At 36.5% G+C, this 11,847-nt stretch overlaps 1 protein-coding gene across 3 annotated transcripts in view; it reads right to left on the bottom strand.

Moving 5' to 3' along the window:
• Positions 1–219: 219 nt before the first annotated feature.
• Positions 220–11,847, bottom strand: part of CEP97 (centrosomal protein 97) — a 63,458-nt gene continuing 51,830 nt past the window's right edge. For all 3 annotated transcript variants that reach the window (XM_036916457.2, XM_057502305.1, XM_036916458.2), the window contains 5 exons: positions 11,399–11,563; positions 10,672–10,805; positions 9,487–10,255; positions 6,004–6,079; positions 220–4,601 (listed from right to left, as the gene is read on the bottom strand). In XM_036916457.2, the coding sequence (XP_036772352.2) occupies positions 3,900–4,601; positions 6,004–6,079; positions 9,487–10,255; positions 10,672–10,805; positions 11,399–11,563 (1,846 nt within the window). In that variant the 3' untranslated portion in view covers positions 220–3,899. The remainder of the gene's footprint in view (positions 4,602–6,003; positions 6,080–9,486; positions 10,256–10,671; positions 10,806–11,398; positions 11,564–11,847) is intronic.

Below are 11,847 nucleotides of genomic sequence, written 5' to 3'. Positions count from 1 at the left end.
CCAGCAAAATGAGTAACAACCAGTACTATTAATCACTATAGTAAACAGACGAATCACTCAAATGTACAAACTTTTTATTTAGAATTAGAAATAGAAACTCAAATACAAATTAAACAGGTTACAATATAAAATATCAAGCCATTTTAAAACAGACTACAACCACTTTAAATAATCTATTTCTAAAATAAAATTAAAGAAAAACCTAAAAATAGTCCAAAATCAAATTATTTTTAATCTTTTATTGGCAACATTAGAATTATTACAAAACATTCAAAGAAATTTAATTAGAAAGTGAACAAAGTCACTACAGAGTGATTCTTGCCATCCACTAAAATCAATTAAGGAATTAAATTTAGTACAATTTTTACTCATTCACAAATAAAAGGCACCTCATTTTAAAAAGACAATTATCTGTTTCTCTCCAAAGCTGTGAGGACTACTTTGTTTACTTGACTTTAAATTTTAATATGGCACAATAGGTTTGATCAGTGAAAGTAGTATCACAAAAATGTTTAGAATATCCCTTAATAAGGTACATGGCAAAATAAAAGTATACATTAATAATGAAGTCCCTTTTTCTTTTCATATTCATTCACGAATGGGAAATCAATCACAGTCATTTTATATTTTCCCTTTTACTATGTCTTATTTCTCCAGAAAAAAAAATATTTTATATTTTATGTATTTTTATAAATCCAATTAAAAGAATCTGCACGAAAAAAAGTAGCAAGAAAGAATAGTATCTTAAGTCCATATTGTTTTTGAAAATACTTATAAAAAAATGGGACTAGACTTAACTAGGTAACAGGAAAATACAATATTATGGTGTTTGCATAAATAATCCAAAAGAAAAATCCACACTCAAGAATGGTACCCACATTATTTTAAAAAGTTATTTCATATATGCAAACAATTATGTGGGTTACTTATTTTCCTAAAACATGCATATTATGAGGACTTTTATAATTATAATTAAGCTTATAAAACCAAACTATATTGTGTATGTATCAACTGTCACATGGACCTTTCTACGCACTGGGGAGGTAAAACTTTACATCTGTTGTTCTATAAAACTGAAGATGAAATATAATCAAATTCAGCATTTCACTAGAAAATTTTATATATCTTGGCAATCTGTTACACTTCTTGTCATCAATAAATGGAACCTAACAGTTATTCTTTTAAAATTTTCATTTCTACTAACACTCTTTGAAAACCATTTTAATCAAACCACATTTCTTAGAGAAAATTCACAGTTCTGAACAAATCAGTTTTCTACAAGCTACTTTGCTTTGAGTAGTAGAGTTCTAGCTCTCTTAGAAGTTTTTTTCCCTTTCAAAAAGAATGAAAAATATGCAGAGACACTCTTACCTGACTCACTAAATGTAAAAATAATAATAATTTACTATTAATTAGCTCTAACATTGGACAAGTCATTTAACTTCTTTGTGCCTTAGTCTCATCTTAGAATAATCTCTAAGCTTCCTTTTCCAATTTTTATGTGGTATGAATTGTGCATCTGCATGAATATCTAGTATCTAGCTTTCCTGTTAGGAAAAAACACAAAGATCATGTGAAAGACAACTTCCCAAACTTTACTAAACCTATTTCCTCTTCTACCAGACCAATGAGTAGCACAGAAACCAAATATTTTAGTTGCAATAAATTATTTTAAATTACACTGTAAACCTACTAAAGTATATTAGTCTATGCCACAGACTTTCCTACACTCTAATTTATATAATTTTAATTCTACCCACTCAAGATAATCTGTATAGTAAAGGTAAGGGGTTACTTTACATTCTTGCACTTCCAAACATCAGTAAAGTTAAACAGAATGAAGAACAGAATATTAACCATTATCATATTCCATCAATTTAAAAATAAAAGTATGCTGAATACTATTTATGGGCTACAAAAATGAGGCAAGGTTAAAGAAAAAAAGGTAATCTTGCTGAGAAATGCTGATGTTCAAATGAATTTAGTTGTGTTTTGCCATTTCTTTAAAAACAGACACCTACCTAGACAATACTGAACCATGACATTTCAGCGACTTCTATGAGAAATTAATGAAGCTGCACTTTGGTAACAGTGCAGTATAGGCTGTTCTTTCTGTGTCTAACTAGGGGCAGCAAATTAGGCACTTAACTGTAAAATAGAAAAATAGGGTATGTCTAAGAAGAAATTCAAAATCATTCATAAAAGATAATTAGCATTATTCAAAAAGTAAAAAAAATTCTATTTTTATTTAACATACATTCAACCTTACACCTGCTTTACGAGAGAAAAGCCTTTTGAACGCAAGACTGCTGTTTCATTTATAAAAGACAGAAAGTATTTCCTTTTCAAGAGACTCTGGATTTCTGAGAATGAAATTCAGATCTTCTCAACCTGAGTGCTGCATATTTATAAAGGGAGAAAAAAATATCTTACCCATACTGAAGAAATGTTTCTGACTATCAACAATATATAACATGTGATCCCTGATTTACTCTTGTAAGTTTTTATTTTACATAACTTCAAAGAAGGGGACCTAGTGACTGTAACAGAGTAACGGATGTTTCGCACCTAAATGTCAAGAACACTTAAATATCACCATTGTTTTAAATAGCTGTCAGTCCATAGATAGGGGGAAATCAGATATGTGATGTTCAATGATATTAGAACATTCTCAAAGATTAAAACATCAAGCTTCCAAAAATTATCCTTGATTTGTGAACTGATCTATCTGTAACATTCAAACACAGTATTATCATTTCTTCCTGAAGTTACATAATCTTTTTAACAAGTAAAGAAATGAGTGTTCATTTTTTTCTTAACCAGCATTACATTTGTCTTCCAAGTGTGGCACTTTTTCAGAGAATTAGAAAGAAAATAGGCCTTTAAAAAGAAAGTCATTCATATTTCACCACTACTATTACTTTCAATGTTCTTCACTATGAAGCAGAGGTCAAAAAGTGAAATAAATGGCCATGGACCTTCTGCTGAAATACGTAAGTAAACATGAAATATAGGAACAGAGAGGATAAACATGAATTAATTTCTGATAATATTGGCACATAAATGCTTATCTGTGGGGTGAAAAAGCACTAAATGAAAAGATAAATGTTTGCTGTGACACTATTCCAAGTGAATGGAGCCTAGTGTCTGCTTTTTTCTTATCTAAGAAAAATATTCTTGTGTTGCCTCTTAAAATATGCTTGATTTTAATTCTGGATGGAACACTGCTTCATATATTAAAACAGATACATAACATTAACTAAAGTTTTCTGGGAGACAATCATCCCACTGAAAATTCCTCCAATCTTACCTTTTCTCCCTATTTGCTTATAAGGCTTTGACTCATAAGGGAGGGAAAAAAGGATAAAAAAAAACAAAACACGTTCTTACTCCAAAGAGACTGGCAAACATCATTAGTTCACAATCTCCACATGTGTCATTTATATTCAAGTTAACAAATTGCATTCCTTACTATGTAATCAATTTCCTTACATACAGAAGAATAAAAATTTTCTTATTTACATCTTTAAGGTAAAATTTCTATCTCCTTTAAGACAGTCTAGTTTATTTTTTTTGAAAGGAAATGAGTACATAAAAAAAAGGAACACTGTTAATGCCATTCAGTTGTTAAGAAATAAAGTGTATATGTCAATATTTTTTGATATTGTTTATCAATATTAACATATAATAGTGTTTATTTAGAGCTAATAAAAAGCTAACAAAATCAAAATCAAGATGTGGCTCAGTATCTAGAACACAGAAAATATGAGAAAAAAATACAAATTCTATACGACCAGTAACAAAACGGGGGGAACATTCCCCTTCAAAAAAAAAAAAAGGCAACTGAAAATACGCTAAAACAATTAAGTGGATTTCTGCTTCCCAAGCAACCAGACATGCTACACAGTAATCCCAACATGTAATACCTGAAATGTAGAATCGCATTCTGACTGCTGCCCTTGAACTTCTGCATTTAATTTACAAGTATTTGGTGTCTGGCTCATTTCCTCTTGCAAAGCAGGACACAGGCCGTGAGTATTATCTATAGAAGCACCGTCAGACGGGGCATCTAACTTTTCGGGGGAATGAGCTGTGTGAAGCTTATTATCACCTGCCCCTTCATCAGAGTTTGTTCCCTCATCAGCATCTTCTAGCTGTTGAACTGAAGTTAAATATTGTTCAAGCAGACTATTATCCTGCTCATTGTTTGAACTTCCTTTACTCCATTCATCATGGTCTTCACTAACATCCTCTACATCTGACTCTTTGCCACATTTTACTGTGTCAATGGAATTCCCCGTCACAGAACTTTCACTGCCTTCTGTGGAACTTTTTTCAAAATCCAAAGAATCCTGCAAACAGTGAACTTGTTCTGTTAGGGAGGAATGAAAACCAGAGTCTGGAAATTCTAGTAAAGATTTCTCTCGAGGAGCTTCGTCAGGAGCAATGAACCAAGAGTTTTGATCCAAAGGGGGTTCCAGACTTTGGGTGAAGAATGGAGGTTTAGATGGCATCAGAGTACCTGACACAGGAGGAACATCAGAATGCCAGGAACTTAGCTGCTGGTCCACCATCTGTTGCCAAGCTTGTAGAGACCTTACCTATAAACCAAAGGCCACAGCTTTACTATAAAATAAAAATGATACCTGTGTTACAACTGTCCTTTGAGTTTTCTTCCAACATTCAGGAATTTGATAAATGGCAGATGGCAGACCTAGAATTAGAAACAGTCAGACTCCCTTACTCTTTCCATAGCACCTGCAGCCAAACCAGGCTGGCACAAGTGGCGCACGTCCTTGGTCACTAAAGGTCCTCAGCAGGAGAGTAGCTATAGGCTTAAGCAACTCTCTTGCTGCTTCTGGAAAAACAATCAGAGCACAACAGCAGATGTCTAGCTGACTAAGGGGTCAATAATGCACTCAACATACACTAAGGTCCATTTAATAAGACAGATGAGAACCTATTAATATAAACATTCTATATGTTATTTTAGATATGCATTTGGGAGAATAGTTTTAAAATTATCTAACAACATAGTATATACAACCCTAAAATACCTAGAAATATCCTCAGTTCTTGATAATATGACCTTTACATTTTATAAGTATGACCAAAATCTCAAAATTTTACTGTAAAATCTGCAAAAAGCAAGGCCATACCATTTTTTAGTCCTCCCTTTGACCACCCTCCAAGATAATCACTGACAGCAGTTTGATACTTGTCCTTCCAGACCTTTTACTCCCATTTTTAAATATACAGGGAGTTTTTAAAACCAAGTGAAACCCTAAGTTCTGCAACTTGCTGTTTTTCACTGAACAATGTCATTTTGGAGCACTTTTCCTGTCAGTGCAAACTGTTACCCTATTCTTTTGAACTGTTCCATAGTATTACACAGTGTTGTTACTCTGTAATTTATTTAACCACTCCCCTACTCTTTGTAATTATAAAACCTTAAAAGTCAAGGATTATTTTTTAATTTTGTAGGTAAAATCCTATTATAACAAATTTCTTTTATAAAAATATTTCCAAGGAATATATAACAGTAAAGCTGATTGTCTAAACTGTCCCTAAAGTGTGTGTATTACAGGACTCAAATTCTCTCTCCCAAGAAGTCACAGGTACTTCTCAGGACTTACATACTGAAGCCATCATACACCACCTTACCTTTCATTCAAGTATTTCCAAGTAATAAAACTAGAGAGTTATATAAAACTTCAAACTGTTTTTTTTGTATCTATTAGAAAGTTATAACAACATCTGTCAATTCAGTTACTTTTCTTCATCTTTATATTTTTTATCTTTCTGGTAAAAATTATGAAAATATTTTTCTTTAGATTAAATAAGATGTACCAAAATTCACTGTCCTAGTTAATGGCAAAGAATGCAAACCACATCCCTAATCTTGAAAGGTGCTTAATATGTCTGACTGCTCTATTATTATCTCAATAAACCTAGAATTTTTCTCTGTTCACATATTGAGAAAGTCAGCAGGAAAAAATTTACCTGGTTCCAAAGGAATCTGACAGCCTCCTCTTGTACAAGTTTTTTAATACGTTCTTCATCTCTTTCTTTTCTCAATCTACAATAATGCAAAATCCATTACTGACACAAGGAAGGGTGCTTTGACATGTACTTCCTGTTACAACTGACCAATACATGCATTGAAAAAGAAATTAATAATAGTCCTTTTTATTTTTTAGTTTACTAAGCTGAAACTTTAGTTCTAAACTATGACTCCACATAGAAATCAAACGAGATGACCAAAATCTAGATTACATTGATTCTATAAAATATTGCCAGTGATGAAAAATAAAAAGATTAAATAGCTCTTTCTCTGGCCTCAATTTCCCAGTCAAACACACCAAAGGCACAGGAGCTGTAGAAAAGAGTAGCTGATTACTCAAAGCCTCCAAAACAGTTAAGAATTAGAATCACAGCTTCAAATACCCTCTCTTAAGAGACTAGCAGAACTAATCCCAAACTTCAACCCCGTTTGCCTCAGTCCCTGACAGACTCCTTGCTACATCAACAGACTTCCCCATCCAACCCCTGCCCTCATTCACTGAAGTATTACACTGGGCTCACTGCCATCCTGTCCATACTTACGCCCATCGCAAAACTTAAGGGTCCTCTAGTTGTCTATTTAATCTTCCATTTTGTTCTGAACCTCTGACCCAATTTCCTACTTTCTCTAACCCTCCAGGCTCTTCTCTGCCATCTGGAACTCCTGAATTATAATGTGAAAACTACTCTATGCACCCAACCTCTTCTGTAAACTTCTCCCTGACCAAATCAGACCCTCTTCTGAGGGCATGGTAGCCCTCTCAAGTGGAAGCTACTTTTTTCACTCATCGTTAGGGTCAGAAGACTGCTTCTCACTATTGTTTACGAATGTTTCTGTACCTTCCTCCCTGAACTCTTGCCTTCCTAGGAAAATTTCCCCAAACTTATTTTCAGGTACTGGCCTCTCATTACCTGCCTCCATTCACTGACTCTCAGCACCAGTCCTCTCTGCTCCATTCCTGCCATCATTTCTGGAGGCCTACACATTCTCATGGATGCTCTATCTAACAAGGACCCACCCCACTGTCACTCACTCTCATAGTCTCACTCAGACCCAATCATTTTGACTATATCATCTTCAGAAATGACTTCCAGCCTCCACACAAACCAGCACCTGGCCACGCAGCTCCCTGTACTTGCACCCACTTCCACAATCCAGACAGCCAACCTTCATCTAGACCTCCAGGCGAGTGGGTCCTTCCCCTCCTTCCTTTCCTTTTACCTTCTTTTAATTCCAAGATCCATCATTATAATCATCCCCTCCCAGACATCTGCAGCTCTCTTGCCCTTTTCTTTCTCCATACCACATTCACCTGGAAAAAAAACCCACTCCTGGCTGACCCAAATTAACTAAGAACAGATCGGCTGAGATGTGCTGATGAAAAATCTTACAAACTCCGGGAAGAAAAGAAAGGGGGCATTACGATTAGCATGTATAGTGTTGGGGGGGCCACAGGAAGGGCTGTGCAACACAGAGAAGACAAGTGGTGATTTTATAGCATCTTACTATGTTGATGGACAGTGACTGTGAACGGGGATATGGGGGGGACTTGGTGAAGGGGGGAGCCTAGTAAACATAATGTCCTTCATGTAATTGTAGATTAATGATACCAAAATAAAAAAAATTTTTTAAATCTTACAAACTCCCCTTTTATTTTGCATTTTGCACTGTCATTTTTCACACTGTCCAGCAACCCTCCTCCATTTCCTTTATAAATTCACTTTTAAGAGGAATATCCCACATCTCTCTCCTTAAACCTCCCACACCTTTACCCCCTCAATTTCAAATATAGGGGGCTGATCTGAGCAAAGATCAGTCACACTGGCACTCAATGCCTCCATGACTGACCCCCAACTAAAAACCCTGGATGTCAAGGCTTCCGGGAGCTTTCCTAGTTGGCAATACTTCATATGTGTTGCCACACATTGTTGCTGGGAGAATCAAGCCCTGTATGTACAACTCCATTGGAAGAAAACAACTAGAAGCTTGTACCTTATTTCTTCTGGACTCTGCCCTGTGTGCCTTTTCTCTTTGCTTACTTTAAACTATCCTTTCACTGTGATAAACCACAATTGTGAGCAGAATAGCTTTCCTGAGTTCTGTGAGTTCTTTAGCAAATCATTAAACCTAAGGATAGTCTCTGGGGTCCCCAACATATTTACCAATAATCTCCAGCTTCTAAACAGAATGCACAGTTCTTTGCCCTCCTTATGGTACCTGTCTTCTCTCCTGAATCATTTCCCTTTGGAGCTGGGACACAAACTCTTAGTATTCTACCACTCTGGCAGTCCCTTCTCAGTGCCTTTTACTGCTTCCTCCTTTTCCACCTAATATTAATATTGCTAGTTGTAATACTAATACTCAAAATAAATTCATGAAATCCTAATTTTCGTGGGTTGGCAGCCAGTAAAACATGGGGACTATGGAATTAATGAATAATTCCTACTATTGCCTCATAAATTTAACCCCTTTTAAATCCCTACTATTTTCTTTAAAATTTATGTCACCTATTGAGTTCTTAGGTAGACTCTCTCATCTTCTCATTTTTATACTTAGTTTTTCTACATTTTCCTGTACATTTTTATGTTTAGGTCTGTAGACATCTAGGAGGCATGCATTCACTCAACAGTTATTGCTCTCCTGTACCTGTGTACTGACTGCTGTGCTAGAGATGGAGATGCATAGTGCTTTCAATATACTGTAGGAAATAAGTAAATCAGGAGTGGCAACATGACATGAAAACAGTTCTGGCCACACCAGCAAAGACTTAGTGTTCTGAATCAACTCTAAGAATTTGACACTCTCCAACTGTAACAGACAAAGCTTGGCATCTCTGCCTCCATGCTATCCTTTGCTGCCCGAACCTTTGGGCCAAAAGGAAAACAAAAGGACAAGGGCTTCTGCTCAACCCTGAGCCTTGTAGCCCTGCATGTTGATAATTAAAAGGAATTTTGCTTACACGTTGGGATTTCTGCAAACAGCTCCTTACCCAAAGCTTGCCTCCTCCAGGAGATAGGGAAATATGTATGGAAATTATGACTGCCCTGTCAAAGAGTTTTAGGAACACCATGACCAGACCTAGGTCACTGAGAGTCAACTAACCAAGGACACAGTTTCTCAGTTCCCTTTATATCCTCGCTGGTGCCCAGATGTCTGCAGCCTTCAGTCACCCCCTAACCTGCTCCCTTCCTGCTCCCCTCTTCCCTAGCATAAAAGAAGCTTGCAATCAACCCTGAGTTAAGATGCTACTTTAGGACATTAGCCCGCCATCTGCTCCGTCTGCTGGCTTTCCACAGAAAGTTGCTTTCCTTGCCTCAACACTTTGTCTCTCAACTAACTGACACATCATGCAGACAGTGGCCCGATCTTGGACTCAATAACAAAACCAACAAAACATCCAATAAACAGGACTTTTGACCTACCTCCTCATCTCATCAGTTAGGCAAACAATGTGCTCCTGCATTCTGCGAAGCCGGATTTCATAACGCACATCTTTAGCTTGGGGGTTGTAGTTCCTGGCATAAAAGCCCCGCCAACAGGCCTGAAGCTTGGTGGCTGCTTCATTCAATTTCTGAAGGGTAACTTTATCTTGTCCCAAAGCAATGGATCTCTGGGTTAAAACCCTGCAGGGCAGTTTCTCTGAAGCTGTTTGAGATAAGGTTTCATCACTGTCTGGCTGCGTATGGAAGACACTGTGTCCAGCTGACTCAGGAAAAGATGTAAGACCGTGGGTGTCATCCTTCAAAACAGCACTGGTTACTACTGGCTCAGGACAAGGTAATAGCCCATCTTTTTCCTTTACCTCTGTATTGATTGCACTTTTTATCATGTGAACAGAATTCTCTTTTGCAGTCCCAAAAGCCTTCTCTTCCTTATCAAAGTCCTGGTTTTCCAGCCCTTTCACAGATTCATCTGCAACACCATCACCTTCCAGGCCAAAGTTAATGCCTTGCAGCCTCAGCTCAACAGTAGGTGATACCGGAGAGAGTCCTGATGCAACTGGCATGAAAGTGGACTCTGAAGAGAGAAGACTACAATTTAACTTGTCCTCATCTGTCTGTATATCTTCCAGGTGCAGGTCATTTTGAGAATATCGTGTAGAGTGTACAGAGGCAGGAAAGTTATTCTTAGCATATAAGTGATCATCATTACTGCTTATCGCAACCCAAGAATTGACCTGGATGACAGGTTCTGGAAGAATCAACAAAACATCATTTAAACCACTAAATACATAAAGAGGCATTTTTTTAGTTGCATCCTTTTCATGAAATCTAATCTCTGAGATATCGTAAAATGCAATAAAATGCCTTCAATATGCCTAAAACATCAAACCAAGTATTTTTAAGGAAATGAATTCTTGTAATAATCATAAGAATAAGGTATCAGGTAAACACAAAAAGTAGCAGTCCTCTGAAGGTTTCTGAATATTAACAATATAATAGTTATATATGTGTGTCTGTGTATATACATATATATAAAATATAAGATCCACATGTTCACTTAAGTTAATAAACAAAAACTCTGAAAATATGTACTTTTTCCTGTTTTATGATACCCAACAGATCAAACAACTTATTGGAAAAGCATCAGATGTCATTTAGTCCTACCACTTTCTTGGACTATCTGGCAATCCTGAATAGGGCTTGAATGCTCAGGTACAAGGGAGGCCCTTGTTTCAATATCAGCAAGAGAAAACAAGTCTTCATTTTGACTTTGGTTCATCAGCTGCCTCTGGTGAAACCTAAAAATTAATAACATGGGTTATAATTTAACACAAACCAAAACAGAAAGCTTTTCTGCTTCCTAGGTAACACTGTCCAAAAAGATAGAAGTTTACAAGTTTTCAAAGTAGATACCTTTAACCACCACCAAATTACAAAGTCTCATTTATGGGAACACTGGAGAGAAAACAAGAAGAACAAACGCATTTTAAAATTACACAGATACTCTTATATGCATATACATGCACAAATATTCCAAGGCAGGATCACTGATAAAAGTGACAACTAAATGTTTCTAGATATACTTCTTAATGTAATTAAAAAACCACATGAAACCCATTACTTAAAAGACAAATACATTAAAAAAAATATATCATTCTCTTATACTGCTAGGTTGTCTCAACTCAAGAAATGATTAGCAAGGCAGTTGCTGTGAAGCAGCCGGGACTACACTGCATGGCTCAGTTCCTCTGCAGGACTGCAGCAGCAACAGCAGCTGGAATGCCCAGAAACGTGGGCCACAGTGCTTCCCTCAGTCCTATGAATCAGCAGGGAAGACTCAGAAGTATTTTCACTTGTGAACTCATCAGTGCCTACACATCAATGGGCTTACCTCTGCTTGCTCAGAATCTTCTCTAGCTTAGCATCCTCTGCGGTTTGGAGACCCAGTGTAGAAGTAAGAGGACAGACTGTAGCCAGATACTGGACAAGCTGGATGTGCTGGCCAGGCCGATATGCTCTCCCCTTGCCTTGACTATAGAGCCACTCAGCTTTCAAACTGGAATTGGGAGGCATAAAGAAGAGATAGCACTCGAATAGACAAGATACATTCTTAATTTTCCTTTGTAGCATTTTTGGATGTTTTTCATAAATAAATTCACTTAAGTTTTAAAAATCTTTCATTCTGATTTGCTCCTTTTACTCAAAATGTTTTAAACGTCCTTTCTTGCTTAGGGACACTTCCACAGGGTTACACTAATAGTACTACCAAATTACAAAAGAGACAACTAGACACTACATGCCTCTCAACAGAACCCATAAAGGAGTCCTCCCCCAAAAAAG

Source organism: Manis pentadactyla, chromosome 1 (assembly GCF_030020395.1).
Source record: "Manis pentadactyla isolate mManPen7 chromosome 1, mManPen7.hap1, whole genome shotgun sequence".
NCBI classification, from domain to species: domain Eukaryota; kingdom Metazoa; phylum Chordata; class Mammalia; order Pholidota; family Manidae; genus Manis; species Manis pentadactyla.
This window is presented reverse-complemented; position numbering and strand designations above follow the sequence as displayed.